The sequence below is a fragment of the Schistocerca piceifrons genome, chromosome 6 (genome assembly GCF_021461385.2).
Source record: "Schistocerca piceifrons isolate TAMUIC-IGC-003096 chromosome 6, iqSchPice1.1, whole genome shotgun sequence".
Lineage (NCBI taxonomy): Eukaryota > Metazoa > Arthropoda > Insecta > Orthoptera > Acrididae > Schistocerca > Schistocerca piceifrons.
Window position 1 is genome coordinate 579221536 of NC_060143.1, and position 20627 is coordinate 579242162.

Below are 20627 nucleotides of genomic sequence, written 5' to 3' on the forward strand. Positions count from 1 at the left end.
AGAATTACAATGTCATCGGCGAACCGCAAAGTTTTTATTTCTTCTCCGCGGATTTTCATACCTACTCCGAATTTTTCTTTTGTTTCCTTTCCTCCTTGCTCAATATACAGATTGAATAACATCGGGGATAGGCTACAACCCTGTCTCACTCCCTTCCCAACCACTGCTTCCCTTTCATGTCCCTCGACTCTTATAACTGCCATCTGGTTTCTGTACAAATTGTAAATAGCCTTTCGCTCCCTGTATTTTGCCCCTGCCACCTTTAGAACTTGAAAGAGAGTATTCCAGTCAACATTGTCAAAAGCTTTCTCCAAGTCTACAAATGCTAGAAACGTGGTTTGCCATTCCTTAATCTTTCTTCTTTAAGTCGTAAGCTCAGTATTACTTCACGTGTTCCAACATTTCTACGGATTCCAAACTGATCTTCCCCGAGGTCGGCATCTACCAGTTTTTCCATTCGTCTGTAAGAATTCGCGTAAGTATTTTGCAGCTGTGACTTATTAAACTGACAGTTCAGCAATTTTCACATCTGTCAACACCTGCTTTCTTTGGGATTGGAATTATTATATTCTTCTTGAAGTCTGAGGGTATTTCGCCTGTATCATACATCTTCCTCAGCAGATGGTAGAGTTTTGTCAGGACTGGCTTTCCCAAGGCCGTCAGTAGTTCTAATGAATTGTTGTCTACTCCCGGGGCCTTGTTTCGACTCAGGTCTTTCAGTGCTCTGTCAAACTCTTCACGCAGTATCAAATCTCCCATTTCACCTTCATCTACATCCTCCTCCATTTCTATAATATTGTCCTCAAGTACATCGCCCTTGTACAGACCCTCTATATACTCCTTCCACCTTTCCGGTTTCCCTTCTTTGCTTAGAACTGGATTTCCATCTGAGCTCTTGATATTCATACAAGTGGCTCTCTTTTCTCCAAAGGTCTCTTTAATTTTCCTGTAGGCAATATCTATCTTGCACCTAGTGAGATAAGCCTATACATCCTTACATTTGTCCTCTAGCCATCCCTGCTTAGCCATTTTGCTCTTCTTGTCAATCTCATTTTTGAGACGTTTCTATTCCTTTTTGCCTGCTTCATTTACTGCATTTCTATATTTTCTCCTTTCATCAACTAAATTCATTATTTCTGCTGTTACCCAAGGATTTCTACTAGCCCTCGTCTTTTTATCTACTTGATCCTCTGCTGCCTTCACTACTTCATCCCTCAGAGCTACTCATTCTTCTTCTACTGTATTTCTTTCCCCCATTCCTGTCAATTGTTCCCTTATGCTCTCCCTGAAACTCTGTACAACCTCTGGTTTGGTCAGTTTATCCAGGTCCCATCTCCTTAAATTCCCACCTTTTTGCAGTTTCTTCAGTTTTAATCTACAGTTCATAACCAATAGATTGTGGTCAGAGTCCACATCTGCCCCTGGAAATGTCTTACAATTTAAAACCTAGTTCCTAAATCTCTGTCTTACCATTATATAATCTATCTGATACCTACTAGTATCTCCAGGATTCTTCCATGTATACAACCTTCTTTTATGATTCTTGAACCAAGTGTTAGCTATGATTAAGTTATGCTCTGTGCAAAATTCTACCAGACGGCTTCCTCTTTCATTACTTATCCCCAATCCATATTCACATACTATGTTTCCTTCTCTCCCTTTTCCTACTCTCGAATTCCAGTCACCCATGACTATTAAATTTTTGTCTCCCTTCAGTATCTGAATAATTTCTTTTATCTCATCATACATTTCACCAATCTCTTCGTCATCTGCAGAGTTAGTTGGCATATAAACTTGTACTACTGTGGTAGGCGTGGGCTTCGTATCTATCTTGGACACAATAATGCGTTCACTGTGCTGTTTGTAGTAGTTTACCCGCACTCCTATTTTTTATTCATTATTAAACCTACCCCTGCGTTACCCCTATTTGATCTTGTATATATAACCCTGTATTCACCTGACCAAAAGTCTTGTTCCCCCTGCCACCGAACTTCACTAATTCCCACTATATCTAACTTTAACCTATCCATTTCCCTTTTTAAATTTTCTACCTTACCTGCCTGATTAAGGGATCTGACATTCCACGCTCCGATCCGTAGAACGCCAGTTTTCTTTCTCCTGATAACGACATCCTCTTGAGTAGTCCCCGCCCAGAGATCCGAATGGGGGACTATTTCACCTCCGGAATATTTCACCCAAGAGGACACCATCATCATTTAACCATACAGTAAAGCTGCATGCCTTGCGGAAAAATTACGGCTGTAGTTTCCCCTTGCTTTCAGCCGTTCGCAATACCAGCACAGCAAGGCAGTTTTGGTTATTGTTACAAGGCCAGATCAGTCAATCATCCAGACTGTTGCCCCTGCAACTAGGGAAAATGCTGCTGCCCCTCTTCAGGAACCACACGTTTGCCTGGCCTCTCAACAGATACCCCTCCGTTGTGGTTGCACCTACGGTACGGCTATCTGTATCGCTGAGGCACGCAAGCCTCCCCGCCAACGGCAAGGTCAATGGTTTATGGGTGAAATTTTTCTGATATGACTTTTCATGACAATAAAAAAGGATACTCAGAAATATCGTAGGACTTGGGATAGGAACCTGTCTAGGATAAAATACGAGTGACCACTAAGTTTACAGAACACAAACGTATTACTGAAAAAGATACCATGTAACTAGCCCGTGCAGCTATACGGTACTCAACTGATAATTTAAGATGAAGGTGTTGGCAGTCTCTATCCATGGGTCTTGCTGTATAATTAGCTCTGAAAATTGTCTTCTTAGAATCGAATAAGAAATTTTGTGGTACAGAGCCAGCCAAAGGATACCCTGAATAATAAGCCAGATTACATCCATATCTAAAGCTACGTTCTTCTTGCCTCGATCAGTTCACAACGTTGCAACACTTTGCCTGATAGCCGTCGACTAAATCGAGCCACAAAGGAATCTTGCAGTTTGAGCGCTAGATCCACATTTTATACTCCCTAGATCCACCTTTTCTACCGTCATCAAGCCAGTTTCGTGACAGAAGGACTTACCTCTGTGTTTTACGTGATTACAAACCTACATGCCCTATATTTGAACCAGTATTACAATTAATGGTTTAACATTTCCATTCTTTTACACCATATTACTTTCAAAAATACATTCACAGATTAATTATAGTTACATAAGTGCTCATAATTAATGAATAAAACATTTACACGCATGTTACTTTAAAGAGCTTGATGAGACGGAATTCTAATTAAGTAAAGACAGAGAAAGACGTTAGATAAGGCAGTTATAAATAATAACGATATTGTCTTACAAATGCCCCATATTTCAGTGATGTTTCATCAGTGAAACACCCATAACACCTCAAACAGTGTTAGTCGAAAGACAAAAGAAAAACTTAAAAAAAAGAAAATACGAATGCATCACAATATCATTCACTAAACATAAGCAGCAAGACGGATACAATAATATCATTTCAATATCATTTCATCTCATTCACAATGAATAGACGTAGTTTCATTGTACATAACACTTCACCATGGAGAAGAAGTTCTGTGTTTAATAGACTACTGAATAACAATGGGTACACCGAAATGAAAATATCACATAGGTAAGGGAACACATAATACATAAATAAGACAGTAAATATGGTACAAGCTTATACGAGTCCATAAAAAATATTTAAAATGAACTCTTTATTTATAATTGCTCACTAGAAACTTTAAACATTCCTTTGTTTTGCCCCGAAAAATATTTACTCTTAAATTTTTATGATTTACGAAACATTACTGAAGATTTTACCTTCAGTTCGAGTACAGGAAAAATGATGAGTAATATTTACTACTTTCATCAGACGATTGTTTTGACTGCGTTAATTTTCCTGTTGCTCAACAAAATAACTCAACACTATTTACAATACCCGTTAAATTTCACGCTGCCCCCTTCACTACTACAGGCAGTGCGCACCGACACCTTTATTTACGACTTTTTTTTATCAAGGGAACTCACGGATGCCCACTTAGATTTTAGGCAGTCCTTTTGAAACACCCATTTGTGCTCTGCTGAGCAAGAAGTTATGCTTCCCAATTCATAAATTGGTAGACCATTTTATCAAGCTGCAGCTCATTGTATAGACTTTTAGCACCTCATGTCCCCCTCCATAACGGGACTATTTGATTGCGATATAAACGATCGTGATCTCGAATGCGTAATGAAATTTTACAGTGAGTCAGGCTATAGTTACCGAAGTAAAGTTGTACCGGTTAATTGGAGGAAAGTGTACAACAGACGTCTCTGGAGGTAGAATCTATTCTGAACCTAATGTAATAAACTGATAATAATTTTGAAGCTGCTGGAGTATAGCACAATCACTCACGAACTGCACTAGGAGGAAAAGCATACAACGTAATGTTTTTTATAGAAATAAATTCTGATAATACAAAAAATACTGATTAGCGAAAAAGGAATAATTAAATGGTCACCAGGCCACTACGACAATGAATATTCGGACCCTTAAGAAAGGTAACGGCAAAGAAAATTAAGCAACACTAAATGCGCTAGTGTGGCAACAGAAGATTCTTGAAAAGTTGAATTGAATTTACTTTAAGCGAATGAACAACTGATATACTTTTCACATAAGAATAATGACGTATGTACCAAGCCAGCAGAAGTCACCCGCTAAGCTAAATACAGGATAAATGAAATTGTGTAATTTTAATTTGTTCTGTTTCTTTAGTTGTTAGTTTTCTCAGGAAAATTTTAAGTTATTTTAAGAAAGTGGAGTTAAAACTCTAAACTGCAAATCCGTGAAGGTGCTACTATGCAGTACAAGAATGCACATTTACTGAGGTAACAATCTTTAGACTGAAACTGGTCATTAGCAAACAAACAAAACTGCCAGTAAACAATTAATCAATTTTCATAATTTTACGACACTCAGTGATTACATGGAAACGAAACGGACCCTGCTTGGTAATAACGACTGTGGATAATAACACAGGTGCCCTACAAGTTTTAACTATTGCAGCTTATTATTCAAAAAAGTTAGTCAAGCTCGGTGAAAGTAATGGCACTGGGTAATGCCTCTACAGTGTTAGTTATACTCAGTCAGTTAAAAGTCTTTCAATACAGTAGCTGTGCAGATGACGGAATACGTAGCTGACGACAATGCTGAGCTGCTGCAGTTTTCTCGTCGAGAACGTGAGTGGTCTCCAGAGCAACGGGTCTGTACAGAACGGGAAATAGTTACAACTCCAGATACCTGGGCCTGTTCACTGCTACCATGCTCTCAATACTTACAGGTTTAACAAAGTAGGTGCGCCTACACTGGCACTATCATAGCTGCACACCGAGACTGCTGGAGTGCACAAGAAACCCTTCCGCAATCCTTTATGATTCAAGCTGCTCTGCTTCTTTTCTGCTCGCAGAGTCACAGAGACTTTCCATACGCAAATATAAACAAATATAAACAACGGGACAGATACTGTCATTTCGTTGTCGCTCCCGATACATTTAAATAAAGTTAACCCAGCAGTTTACAATATTTGCATTATAATTGAAACCAGTTATATACATTCAGAAATAAGTACACTATTATATGTATTACATATTAAATATAGCTTCTTAGACGTTCTGAATTAGCAATACAGAACAAGTTATCAATGCATATTAAACGTACCTTCCCTTCTGCCTCATCCTGCATATGTCCACTGAAGTGTTAAAGAAACTGGTACACCTGCCTAATATCACGTAAGGCCCCCACGAGCACGCAGAAGTGCCGCAATACGATGTGGCAAGGACACGACCAACGTCTGAAGTAGTGCTGGAGGGAACTGACACCATGAATCCTGTAGGGCTGTCCATAAATCAGTAAGAGTACGAGAGGGTGGAGATATCTTCTAATCAGCACGTTGCAAAGAATCCCAGATATGCTTAACAATGTTCATGTCTGGGGAGTTTGGTGGCCAGTGATAGGGTTTAAACTCAGAAGGGTCTTCCTGGAGCCACTCTATAGCAATTCTGGACGTGTGGGGTGTCACATTGCCCACGTCCGTCGGAATGCCCAATGGACATGAATGGAAGCAAGTGATCAGCAAGGATGCTTACGTGTGTGTCACCTGTTAGAACCGTTTCTAGACGTATCAGGGGTTTCATATCACACAACTGCACACGCCCCACACCATTACAGAGCCTCCACCAGCTTGAGAAATCTCCCGCTGAAATTCATGAGGCTGTCTCCATCAGTACAGTTCCATCCACTAAGACACAATTTGAAACGAGACTCAACCGACGAGGCAACATGTTTCCAGTCATCAACGGTCCAATGTGGTTGTCGACGGGCCCAGGCAGGTGTAAAGCTTTGTGTCGTGCTGTCATCAAGAGTACACGAGTGGGCCTTCGGCTCTGAAAGCCCATATCGATTAAGTTTCGTTGAACGGTTCGCATGCTGACACTTGTTGATGACCCAGCATTGAAATCTGCAGCAATATGCGGAAGGGTTTCACTTCTATCACGTTGATCGATTCTGTGCAGTCGTCATTGGTCCCATTCTTGCAGGATCTTTTACCGGCCGCAGCGATGTCGGAGATTTGATGTTTTACCGGATTCCTGGTATTCACAGTACACTCGTGTATTGGTCGCCCGGGAAAATCCCCATTTCATCGCTGCCTCGGAGATGCTGTGTCCCATCGCTCGTGCGCCACTATACCGCCATGTTCAACCTTACACAAAGCTTTATAACCTGTGAAAGGTGGCTACACTGAGTCACAGCGCCAGAGATTGCGCCAAAGATTATTATTCCGCCGCCTCCACTGTGCAGTAGTAGTTCAGAGGATGTCGTGTGCAGTTGTTCTGTTGGGCGAGACAGTAGATGCTGTTCGGTTGGTGTAATGTATAGATGGAAGATGTGGCAATGATCACAGTGTATTTTTCGTCAGTATATATGGAGGTAAAAAAAATTTATTTCACATTTCCTTAATGACAATGCCTCTTGGTCACAGGTTCAGTCAACAAAGCATCTGGCTCGCGTTCATGTATTAGACTTGTAATTCAGCTTTGCATGTGCAATCATAGTATTTCTAGTTGTCCAATTAGTTCATTGTAAATGGTGTTTAAAATATCTTGTCGTATTGAGGAAGAACAGTGCCAGATACATGTACGTTGAATCACACTACCACACACGGAACAGTTACACTTGTGCTTTGTTGTTTCGTAGCTTTTATAGTTGCAGTGGACTTAATTAATCAATTGTGTTAACGGAAATTTCCTTTCATTCTTTATTGTTATTTTATGCAGTCAGATTACGTACTAACACTAGTCAGGGCCAACCGGTTACGAGACTTCGTAACAGGACACACAGCTACCAAAACTACTGCATAATAATTAAGCCCCCATGCACCTGCCATTGTAGCAGCAGCAATCAACACTTGTGTTATCTAGACGTTGCCGGCCGCAGCGCCGTATACTGCATGTCTACATAACCATGTACTTGAATAGCACGCGTATACCACTTTCTTTGGCGCTACAGTGTATCTTCTAGTGGGTAATGTCGGAAGCTCCATGAGGGAGTTTGCTGATTGTGCCGTTGTCTGCAGCAAAGGCTTAGGACCGTAGCGAATTGCTAGAAGGCGTCCAGAGGATCGACGCGTGTTGCAGGCACTGGTAGTTCACCCTGAATGTAAAGATATATAACGTGTTACATGCAAATAGGCGAAGAAATCCATTGCTGTTCGATTACACGGTGGTGGGAGAAAAAGAAGCCTGCGAGTAACTATGCACAACGATTTGAACTGTAGGAAAAGCAGGTGCCAGGCTGAGATCGGTTGGAAGAATTTATATAAAATGTAAGTCATCTACGAAAGAAGTGGCTTGTCGCGTGTGGTTGCGCATTTTCCAATTCGGCCTGCCGGGTCTTCATCTGTGCGACCTGTTCTCACGACCGAGAGAAAGTGAACTTCAGCACTGTGCTGAAAATTATACAACTCTACTAGAACCTGTTCCGAACTTGCACGTGATCGGCTGCCGGAGCTGGAATGACAGAGAGGTGAGAGGGAGGGCGAGGAGGGGAACGCATCGTCGGCGTATAAATAGAGGAGGTGGGGTAGGCGCAGGCAGTCGTTCCCTCTCTCCCTGAACCATGAGCCTGGTGTCCACCGGCTGCGTTGCGCTGGTCTGGCTGGCTGCCGGCCTGCTGGCAGTCGCCACCTGGCTGTGGGCCGCCCGCCGCCGGACGTCGATCCCAGGACCCCCGACGCTGCCGCTGCTGGGAAACGCGCTCAGCTTCTACCAGCTGCCCGTGCTGTGGGGCCGCCTCGCGGAGCTGCACAGTCGCTACGGGGACATCTTCAGGTGAGTCAGGCTCCTTGTACTCTGGCGCACTGCTGGGGTACAGTACTACGTCTGCGTCTACGTCCACACGATTACTCTGCTGTCCAAAATTGCCTGGCAGATAAGCCATCGAACCATCTTGAAGCTGTTTCTCTACCGTTCCACTCCGGAACAGAGCGCGGGGAAAGCGAACACTTAACAAAATGAGAGAAAGCAGAGCTCGCACAGAATGATTTACGTTCTGTGGATGCCAACAAAATATTTGCACACTCTGAGCAGGAAGATAGTGATTGAAATTAGATGAGAAGTGTGGTGTCACCGCCAGACACCACACTTGGTAGGTGGTAGCCTTTAAATCGGCCGCGGTCCGTTAGTATACGTCGGACCCGCGTGTTGCCACTGTCAGTGATTGCAGACCGAGCGCCGCCACACGGCAGGTCTAGAGAGACTTCCTAGCACTCGCCCCAGTTGTACAGCCGACTTTGCTAGCGGTGGTTCACTGACAAATTACGCTCTCATTTGCCGAGACGATAGTTAGCATAGCCTTCAGCTACGTCATTTGCTACGACCTAGCAAGGCGCCATTATCATTTGCTATTTATCTTGTGATGCATGTACCGTCAGACCGATGTTCACCAATTATGGATTAAAGTTAAGTATTCCAGAAGCTCCGTACTTTTTTACTAGACTCAACTCCTTTAACTGTTCCAGACCTCACGCCAGCCTGCGTGAGCTTAAACGCGTGCCTTTCGGCTTCCCGTCCTAGTGGATTGGCTGTCTTGCGAGTCCACAACAAGAAGATCCTGCCGCAACGAAAAACACCTTTGTCTCAATCGGAGCCACCTCAATTCAAATATCATATCCACGGCTCACTCTCCCCTATATCGCGATCGTACAAAACAAACTTTTTCTGTGTCCCCCGTCGATCATATCTCATGCGGATTCCACGCCGCACAGCATTACTCTAGAAAAGTACGTACAAGCATAGCGTAAGCAGTCACTTCAGTAGATCTGTTATATTATCTCAGTGTTCTGTCAATAAATCGTAGTCTTTTGTTAGCCTTATCCACACCATTAGCTATGCGATTGCTGCAACATAAGTTATTTGTAACTGTAATCCCTAAGTATGTAAGTGAACCTACAGCCTTTAGATTTGTGTGATTTATCATGTAACCGAACTGTATAGTATTGCTTTTGGTACTAATGTGGATGACTTCACACTTTTCATTATTTTGAGTCATTTGCCACTTTTCGCACCATACAGATATCTTATCTAAATCGTTTCGAAATTTGCTTTGGTCATCTGATGACTTTATAAGACGATGAATGACAGCATCATCTGCAAACAATCTAAGAATGCTACTCAGATTATCTCCTAAGTCGTTTATCTAGTTCAGGAACAACAGAGCGAGTATATCACTTAGTTCAGGAACAACAGAGCGAGTATATCACTTCCTTGGGGAACGTAAGATTTTGGTTCTGTTTTACTCGATAACTTTCCATCCATTACTACGAACTGCGACATTTCTGACAGGTAATGACGAATCATGTCACCCAACTGACACGATACTCCATAGGCACGCTGTTTAATTAGAAGTGGCGTGTGCAGTGCGGTGTGTAAATCTAAAAATATGGAATCAATTTGACATCCTCTGTCAGTTGCACTCTTACTTCGTGAGAATAAAGAGCATGTTGTGTTTCGCAAAGAAACGGTATTTTCTGAATCGGTGTTGGCTGTTTGTCAATAAATTGTCTTCTTCTGCGTAATTCATAATGTTCGAACACATCGTATGTTTCAAAACACGTGGTCTGTAAAGCAATGAATTACTCCTATTTCTTTTCTTGGGTATTGGTGTGACTTCTGCAACCTTCCAATATTTAGATACGGATCTCTTTACTAGCGATCGGTTATATATGACTGCTAAATGTGGAGCCAATGTACCCTATGTGATCAAAAGTATCCGGACACCTCCAAACAATGTATTTCATGTTATGTGCATTGAGCTGCCACCTACTGCCAGGTACTCCATATCAGCGACCTCAGTAGTCATTAGACATAGTGAGAGAGCAGAATCGGGTTCTCTGCGCAACTCACTGACTTCTAACGTTGTTAGGTGATTGGGTGTCACTTGTATCATACGTCTGTACACGAGATTTCCAAACTCCTAAACATCCCTAGGTCCACTGTTTTCAATGTGATAGTGAAGTGGAAACGTGAAGGGACACATACAGCATAAAGCCTACAGGCCGACCCCGTCTGTTGACTGACAGAGAAGAAGGTCGTAATGTATAATAGGCAGATATCTATCCAGACATCAGACAGGAATTCCAAACTGCATCAGGATCCACTGCAAGTACTATGACAGTTAGGCGGGAGGTGAGAAAACATGGATTTCATGGTCGAGCGGCTGCTCATAAGCCCCACATAACGCCGGTAAATGCCAAACGACGCCTGGCCTGGTGTAAAGGGCGTAAACGTTGGACGATTGAACTGTGGAAAAACGTTGTGTGGAGCAACGAATCACGGCACACAATGTGGCGATCCGACGGCAGGGTGTGGGCATGACGGATGGCCGGTGAACGTCATCTGACAGCGTGTGTAGTGCCAACAGTAAAATTCGGAGGCGGTGGCGTTATGGTGTGGTCGTGTTTTTCAGGGAAGGGGGCTAGCACCCCTTATTTATGTGTCACTATCGCAGCACAGGTCTACATTGATGTTTTCAGCACCTTCTTGCTTCCCACTGTTGAAGACCAATTCGGTGAAGGCGACTGCATCTTTCGACACAATCGGGCACCTGTTCATTATGCACGGCCTGTGGCGGAGTGGTTACACGACAGTAACGTCCCTGTAATGGACTGGCCTGCACAGAGTCCTGACCTGAATCCGTCCTCTACTGAGTGCAGCACTGCGTGAACAATGGACTGCCATTCCCCAAGAAACCTTCCAGCAGATAACTGAACGTATACCAGCGAGAGTTGAAGCTGTCATTAAGGCTAAGCGTGGGCCAACACCACATTGAATTCTAGCATTAGCGATGGAGGGAGCCACGAACTTGTAAGTCATTTTCAGCCAGCTGTCTGGATACTTTTGACCACATAGTGTATCAGCATACTTTGAGAGGAACCTGAATGGTGTACAAGCAGGACCAGAGGCCTCACATTTATTAAGTGATTTTAAGTGTTTTGCTACACCGAGGGTATCTACTTTATGTTCCGTTCTGCTACCAGTAACGATATTTATGGTTTAATATGATACATTTCTGCGCCTTTTGTGCATGTTTTGCTCATCATAAGGCGTTTTCGGTTGCTTGCAAATGAAGTTATGTGTACCATAATCTTGACGAAGTCGCTTCTTGTGAGAAAATTGTTTTAGGGAAAAAGGGATTGGGGGAAGGCGGCGGGGAGGGGGGGGGGGAGGAAGGGAGTGGAGTGAGTAATTTACAACACGTGCTGTTGGTGTGCTCACTGCTTATAATATTGTGACGGAATTCTTCAATATAATGTAATCTTTCTACCAGGAAGTACGTGTAAATAAAGGTTGATAGACATAGATCGTAGGCGAAATCTGTGACATGCAAAGAAAACGTTACGTAATTAGTGCTGCATGCTAACTGATGCCGAAATATCGTGATGCGTCAAATGCAGGCAGTTCCACGACCCATAGTACGCAGCTCCGTCCACACACGTGTTCAACGAACCACTGTGAAGTGTGTGGCAAAGCGTACATACCGCGGTGCGACGTGCTGCGGTTTCTTCCGCTTCCTGTCGCGAGTGGAACGCGGGAAGACTATATAAATGGCTCTCTGCATGCTGTAATTTGCCTAAGTTAGGTTCACGGTCCCTACCAGAACTACGTATGGAACGATGGAGAATATGTGTAGTCTCTTCAGTCAATTTTATAACAGGATTTTCGCACGGTAATCGTCTTCTGTTTGTCGACCTGGAAAAGGCGTTCGACAATGTAAAATAGTGCAAGATGTTCGAAATACTGAGAAAAATAGGGGTTAGCTATGGGGAGAAACGTGTAATATAGAATACGTACAAGAGCCAAGAAAGAATAGTAAGAGTAGACGACCAAGGATGAAGTGCTTGGATTAAAAAGGGCGTAAGTCAGGGATGTACGCAGTCTTCCGCCCCTACTGTTCAGTCTGTACATCGACGAAGCAATGATGGAAATGAAAGAAAGGTTCAGGCGTGGGATTAAAATTCAAGGCGAAAGTATGTCAATTATATGATTCGCTGATGAAATTGCCATCCCGAGTGAAAGTGAAGAAGTGTTACATGATCCGCTAAATGGAATGTGAAGTCTAATGAGAACAGCAGAGCCTAATGAGAAGTAGCAGAAATGAAAACAGCGAGAAACTTAACATCAGAATTGATGGTCACGTAGTAAATGAACTTATGGAATTCTACTATTTAGGCAGCAAAACAACCAATGACATACAGAGCAAGATTGACATCAAAAGCAGACTAGCACTGGCAAAAAAGGAATTCCTGCTCAGGAAAAGTCTACTAGTATGAAACAAAGGCCTTAATTTGAGGAAGAAATTTCTGAGAATGTACATTTGGAGCACAGCATTGCGTGGTAGTGAAATATGGGCTGTGGGAAAATCAGAACAGAAGAGAATAGAAGCATTTGAGATGTCGTGCTACAGATGTATGTTGAAAATTAGATGGACGGATAAGGAATGCGGAGGTCCTGCGCAGAATGCGTGAGGAAAGGAATATTTGGAAAGCACTGACAAGTAGAAGGGACAGAATGATAGGACATCTGTTAAGACATCAGGGAATGACTTCCATGGTACTAGAAGGAGCTGTGGAGGGCAAAAGATTGTAGAGGAAGACAATTACTTGCTGGATATACTCCAATCTCTGAGTACGTAGCTTGCAAGTCCTTCGCTGAGATGCAGTGCTTGTCACAGGGGAGGTGTTTGTGGCGGGCAGCATTAAGCCAGTCAGGAGACTCATGACCCAAAGAAAAAAAAAGTCGTTTTTGCCTTCAGGCTTGTCCCCGAAGACCGTTCACGACATTTTGCACGTTGAAATCATCAGCTTCAAGTTCTTTTATAAAATCAATAACGTTTACCTTCAGTCTACAATCAGTTTCCGCTCTCCTTATACAACGAATCACCTAGCTCATTTGTTCCGTGTGAGATAAATCTGGAGCTGATGATTTCATACTGTATTGTCTTCGACTAACAGGATACTTCTCCTTTTTTTTACAAGATGTAACTGGTACTTGGTAGGAGGACTGTGTTTGGCGAACATTGTTATCAAATTAAGAAAATTTCCTTGAGTATGTTGAGGAAAATTTTCAGTGAGATCACGTAGTCGGCCTCCAGTTGGGTAGATCGACCGCCTGGTGCAAGTCTTTTTTTTTTTATAGTTGACGCCACTTCGGCGACTTCACGTCGATGGGGATGATATGATGATGAAGACAACAGAACGCCCAGTTCCTGAGCAGAGGACATCTCCGACTCAGCCGGGAATCGAACCTTATAATCTAAAATGACTATTTAAATAAAACCCATAAAATGCAGACTTACATAAAATGTACAACACGCTCTACATTACACATATTACCACCTCGCAAGATGATAGGCAAGATAAAAACATATTTCAAGAATTCGGCCTTTAAGCAATAAATTCGTTAATACCGAATCAGACAAACATGCCAGAGGCAGCTACTAGCGTATCGCAGATGGACAGGCGGGGTTACTAAACAACCCGAACCGCAGATTGCTCTAAATCTCCCCAATTCCACAAGGGAAAAACGACGGACCACCCAATTCACAAATAACCACCTCCCCGCGGGTGGGCAAACGGAGAAGAATGGTGGGACGACCCCAAAACAAGCGGCTGGTGACCTCACCAAGAACACAAGTAGAATTTAACAAGTAAATGAAACAATATCTCCAATCACTTAACTCTAATAAACTGCGATTTCTGGCGAAGACCTGGCGCAGCACCCCAAACGCTCTCCCGAACTGTCCGCTGCCAGCCGCTTCAACGGACGCAGGAAGGCGCGCCCATCTCCCGTTTCACGGCGTCGCAGCTCGCCCCGGCCAGCCCGATGTCGTGGTTTCGCTTCTGTTGCTCTCGTGTGATCCGCGAAGCCACTACCCCTTTCTATACGGCGCTGCCCACTGGATTCACGTAAGGACCTCTCACGCGCCGACGCTCAAGGCGGACAAGTCATTTCGTGTCTCAGTGCGCGACCGACCAACCGACCCATCCAACCGCCAATGACCGTTGCCCAAGCAACTCGAGCAGACTGGCGGCCTAACGCGCAGACTCAGATGCAGCCCCGACTGGGCGACCACTGGCTGAGTTCTCTTCCTGGCGGAGTGGAAAGACTCTCATTTTCTGGCTTTAAAGTTTGTTCCAAACGACAGACATACTAGCACTCCAACGACAGACGGACACTAACTGCCGCACAAATGCAAACGAGTGACAGACCAGCAACTGGTGACCCGAGACTGACCTAGCCTCACTCCAACTGACCCCCTGACGAGCTGATAGCGCCCCTTAAATGCACGTGAACAGACAACCTTTCCGCTTTCCCACCAGAGGGAAACACCAAAGCTGCGATTACCACAGCGGCGCTACCGCCAGAAACGGAGGGCGACTGCTTCACACAACGCGCTGCGGCGCGATCTTCAAAACAGCAATTTTTTACTATGGCTCAAGTAGGATAATTCGTATTGTTTTATCCACAGGAGTTTCGCGCATCTGAGTGACGTTAATGGGGAACAGATGATTCCAGTTAGTATGGATACCCTCGACAGAGGAGAAGTGACTCTGTCAACAGGTGCAATGATAGCCACTCTGGAAGTCTTGGAAATGAAAACTTCAATAGGTCAAGCCTAGAGGAAGACCACAAGCAAAGCATCGATACGGAAGTGTTACGAGGGAAAGTAGGTCATTTGGAGGGCAGTGAACGAATGGCTATGGAGAACTCGTCGCTGGGGTTTAGTGATTTATTTTGTGCGAAATGAGGGTCACCGGCAACTCTGATGACGCAACATCACATACCGACAGGGGATAGCGCACCAGTTTATAGGAAGCCAAGCCGTATAGCAAAGCAGCTGCAACCGTTGATAGAAGAAGTCATTGAACAACGACTGCTGGGTGGGATCACAGAAACGAGCGATTGTGCCTGGAGCACAAATATTGTGGTTGCGCCAAAGAAGTCGGCGGACAGGACACGGAAATACAGGTTTTGCTGTGACTGCAGATACGTAAATGCGTGAACTATTGTGGATGTTCATCCAATTGCAAACAGCATGGAAACTTTGGATAATCTGGGTCAATGTCGGTTCTTTACAACTATGGATCTCAGGAGAGGATACCATCAATTGGAGGTGGCGCCTGGAGATAGGCCGAAAACAGCGTTTACCGTCTCAGCCGCAGTTCGAAATTATCGATACCACAGGCAACTACTCAGGTACTGTCATTTATTGGCCTCTGTCATTATAATAGGTTTGTGGAGGACTTTGCAGCCGGCCGGTGTGGCCGTGCGGTTCTAAGCGCGTCAGTTTGGAACCGCGTGACCGCTACGGTCGCAGGTTCGAATCCTGCCTCGGGCATGGATGTGTGTGATGTCCTTAGGTTAGTTAGGTTTAAGTAGTTCTAAGTTCTAGGGGACCGATGACCTCAGTAGTAAAGTCCCATAGTGCTCAGAGCCATTTGAACCATTTGAAGGACTTTGCAGAAATAGCCGGACCCCTGAACGTGTTACTGAAGAATGGACGAAATTCCATTGGTCGCAGGAGTGTCAGGAGGCATTTGAAGAACTGGAAGAAATATTAGTTTCAGATCCAGTATTGATTTTTCCGGATTTCGAGAAAGAGTTTATCCTTTCGTGAAATGCTTCAAATGAGGCAGTCAGGAACACCTGGTAGCCTACGCTTCGGGGCAGTTAAACAAGATGGAGCGTAACTGCTCACCAACGGAGAAGGAGATGTTAGCTGCCAAATATGGTAGTACGTATTTTCGGTGTTACCTGTATGGCAGGAGGTTTCATATCGTGGCACACCATACGTCATCGATACAGTTCCTTGATTTGAATGATCCATCTAGTAGGTTAACTCGGTGGGCACTTAAACTTAGTCAATTAAAGTGCGAGGTAACCGTCAAGCCAGGGACGTCACACGCAAATGCAAATTAGTTGAGCCGCAGGTAATGATGTTTAAGTACGTTAGGGGAGAGAGTGAAGGAGTGGCAGCGGGCACAGGCAAGGGGTAAGGAGTGCCAGGCATTTAAATCAAAGTAATGTCTCATTGTGCACGAGGCTTTGTTATCTACACTACGGCCATTAAAATTGCTGCACCAAGAAGAAATGCAGATGATAAACTTGAATTCATTGGACAAATGTATTATACTAGAACTGACATGTGATCACGTTTTCACGTAATGTGGGTGCATAGATCCTGAGAAATCAGTACCCAGAACAACCACCTCTGGCTGTAATAACGGCCTTGTTACGGCTGGGCATTGAGTCAAACACAGCTTGGATGGCGTGTACAGGTACAGCTGCCCATGCAGCTTCAACACGATACCACAGTTCATCAAGAGTAGTGACTGGCGTATTCTGACGAGCCAGTTGCTCGGCCACCACTGACCAGACTTTTTAATTGGTAAGAGATCTGGAGAATGTGCTGGCCAGGGCAGCAGTCGAACATTTTCTGTATCCAGAAAGGCCCGTACAGGACCGGTAAGATGAGGTCGTGCATTATCCTGCTGAAATGCAAGGTTTCGCAGGGATCGAATGAAGGGTAGAGCCACGGGTCGTAACACATCTGAAATGTAAAGTCCACTGTTCAAAGTGCCGTCAATGCGAACAAGAAGTGACAGAGACGTGTAACCAATGGCACTCCATACCAACACGCCGGGAGATACGCCAGTATGGCTACGACGAATACACGCTTCCAATGTGCGTTCACCAAACGCATCGCCAAACACGGATGCGACCATCATGATGCTGTAAACAGAACCTGGATTGATCCGAAAAAATGACTCTTGCCATTCGTGCACCCAGGTTCGTCGTTGAGTACACCATCGGAGGCCCTCCTGTCTGTGATGCAGCGTCAATGGTAACCGCAGCCATGATCTCCGAGCTGATAGTCCATGCTGCTGTAAACGTCGTCGAACTGTTCGTGCAGATGGTTGTTGTCTTGCAAACGTCCTCATCTGTTGACACAGGGATCGAGACGTGGCTGCACGATCCGTTACAGCCATGCGGATAAGATGCCTCTCATCTCGACTGCCAGTGATACGAGGCCGTTGGGATCCAGCACGGCGTTCCGTATTACCCTCCTAACCCACCGATTCCATATTCTGCTAACAGTCATTGGATCTCGACCAACGCGAGCAGCAATGTCGCGATACGATAATCTGCAGTGGCGATAGGCTACAATCCGACATTTATGAAAGTAGGAAACGTGGTGGTACGCATTTCTCCTCCTTACACGAGGCATCACGACAACGTTTCACCAGGCAATGCCGGTCAACTGCTGTTTGTGCATGAGAAATCGATTGGAAACTTTCCTCATGTTAGCGTGATGTAGGTGTCACCACGGCGCCAACCTTGTGTGAAGGCTCCGAAAAGCTAATCATCTGCATATCACAGCATCTTCTTCCTGTCGGTTAAATTTCGCGTCTGTAGCACGTCATCTTCGTGGCGTAGCAATTTTGATGGCCAGTTGTGTAAAACGAAGAGGCGTGCACCACGTGTCGTGCTGCCGGAATGTTTTTGGAAGGAAGTCCTGCAGAAAGTCCACGACCACATGTTGTCAGGTCAGGTCGGGCGTCGAGTGGTGGACAGACGTGCAGCAGAGCAGTATTGGTGGAGGAACAGGAAGCGTGACGCAGAGCAGTATGTTGAGGACTGTATGCCACGCGCAGATGGCCGACATTACGCATCATAATGTGCCGTGGCAAAGGTTAGTAGATGCGTCCAGTCAATTTTCAGTGGTAGAATTCGATGTCCTCGGTCCATTTAATAAAACACCTCCAGGGAATAGGCATGTTCTCAAGTTTGTTGTTGTTGTTGTGGTCTTCTGTCCTGAGACTGGTTTGATGCAGCTCTCCATGCTACTCTATCCTGTGCAAGCTTTTTCATCTCCCCGTACCTACTGCAACCTACATCCTTCTGAATCTGCTTAGTGTATTCATCTCTTGGTCTCCCTCTACGATTTTTACCCTCCACGCTACCCTCCAATACTAAATTGGTGATCCCTTGATGCCTCAGAACATGTCCTACCAACCGATCCCTTCTTCTGGTCAAGTTGTGCCACAAACATCTCTTCTCCCCAATCCTATTCAATACTTCCTCATTAGTTATGTGATCTACCCATCTAATCTTCAGCATTCTTCTGTAGCACCACATTTCGAAAGCTTCTATTCTCTTCTTGTCCAAACTATTTATCGTCCATGTTTCACTTCCATACATGGCTACACTCCATACGAATACTTTCAGAAATGACTTCCTGACACTTAAATCAATACTGGATGTTAACAAATTTCTCTTCTTCAGAAACGCTTTCCTTGCCATTGCCAGCCTACATTTTATATCCTCTCTACTTCGACCATCATCAGTTATTTTGCTCCCCAAATAGCAAAACTCCTTTACTACTTTAAGTGCCTCATTTCTTAATCTAATTCCCTCAGCATCACCCGACGTAATTAGACTACATTCCATTATCCTTGTTTTGCTTTTGTTGATATTCATCTTATATCCTCCTTTCAAGACACTGTCCATCCCATTCAACTGCTCTTCCAAGTCCTTTGCTGTCTCTGACAGAATTACAATGTCATCAGCAAACCTCAAAGTTTTTATTTCTCCTCCATGGATTTTAATACCTACTCCGAATTTTTCTTTTGTTTCCTTTACTGCTTGCTCAATATACAGATTGAGCAACATCTGGGAGAGGCTACAACCCTGTCTTACTCCCTTCCCAACCACTGCTTCTCTTTCATGTCCCTCGACACTTATAACTGCCATCTGGTTTCTGTACAAATTGTAAATAGCCTTTCGCTCCCTGTATTTTACCCCTGCCACCTTTAGAATTTGAAAGAGAGTATTCCAGTCAACATTGTCAAAAGCTTTCTCTAAGTCTACAAATGCTAGAAACGTAGGTTTGCCTTTCCTTAATGTTTCTTCTAAGATAAGTCGTAAGGTCAGTATTGCTTCACGTGTTCCAGTGTTTCTACGGAATCCAAACTGATCTTCCCCGAGGTTGCCTTCTACTAGTTTTTCCATTCGTCTGTAAAGAATTCGTGTTAGTATTTTGCAGCTGTGACTTATTAAACTGATAGTTCGGTAATTTTCACATCTGTCAACACCTGCTTTCTTTGGGATTGGAATTATTATATTCTTCTTGAAGTCTGAGGGTATTTCGCCTGTTTCATACATCTTGCTCACCAGATGGTAGAGTTTTGTCAGGACTGGCTCTCCCACGGCCGTCAGTAGTTCCAATGGAATATTGTCTACTCCGGGGGCCTTGTTTCGACTCAGGTCTTTCAGTGCTCTGTCAAACTCTTCACGCAGTATCATATCTCCCATTTCATCTTCATCTACATCCTCTTCCATTTCCATAATATTGTCCTCAAGTACATCGCCCTTGTATAGACCCTCTATATACTCCTTCCACCTTTCTGCTTTCCCTTCTTTGCTTAGAACTGGGTTTCCATCTGAGCTCTTGATATTCATACAAGTCGTTCTCTTATCTCCAAAGGTCTCTTTAATTTTCCTGTAGGCGGTATCTATCTTACCCCTAGTGAGATAGGCCTCTACATCCTTCCATTTGTCCTCTAGCCATCCCTGCTTAGCCATTTTGCACTTCCTGTCGATCTCATTTTTGAGACGTTTGTATTCCTTTTTGCCTGTTTCACTTACTGCATTTTTATATTTTCTCCTTTCATCAATTAAATTCAATATTTCTTCTGTTACACAAGGATTTCTACTAGCCCTCGTCTTTTTACCTACTTGATCCTCTGCTGCCTTCACTACTCCATCCCTCAAAGCTACCCATTCTTCTTCTACTGTATTTATTTCCCCCATTCCTGTCAATTGCTCCCTTATGCTCTCCCTGAATCTCTGTACAACCTCTGGTTCTTTTAGTTTATCCAGGTCCCATCTCCTTAATTTCCCACCTTTTTGCAGTTTCTTCAGTTTTAATCTACAGGTCATAACCAATAGATTGTGGTCAGAGTCCACATCTGCCCCTGGAAATGTCTTACAATTTAAAACCAGGTTCCTAAATCTCTGTCTTACCATTATATAATCTATCTGATACCTTTTAGTATCTC

General features: G+C 44.0%; 1 protein-coding gene across 1 annotated transcript in view; it reads left to right on the forward strand.

Annotated features, from left to right (window-relative positions):
- Positions 1–8125: 8125 nt before the first annotated feature.
- LOC124803467 (probable cytochrome P450 4aa1) overlaps positions 8126–20627 on the forward strand; it is a 217173-nt gene continuing 204671 nt past the window's right edge. Inside the window, exon 1 of the mRNA XM_047264657.1 lies at positions 8126–8337. Coding sequence (XP_047120613.1) covers positions 8126–8337 — 212 coding nt within the window. The remainder of the gene's footprint in view (positions 8338–20627) is intronic.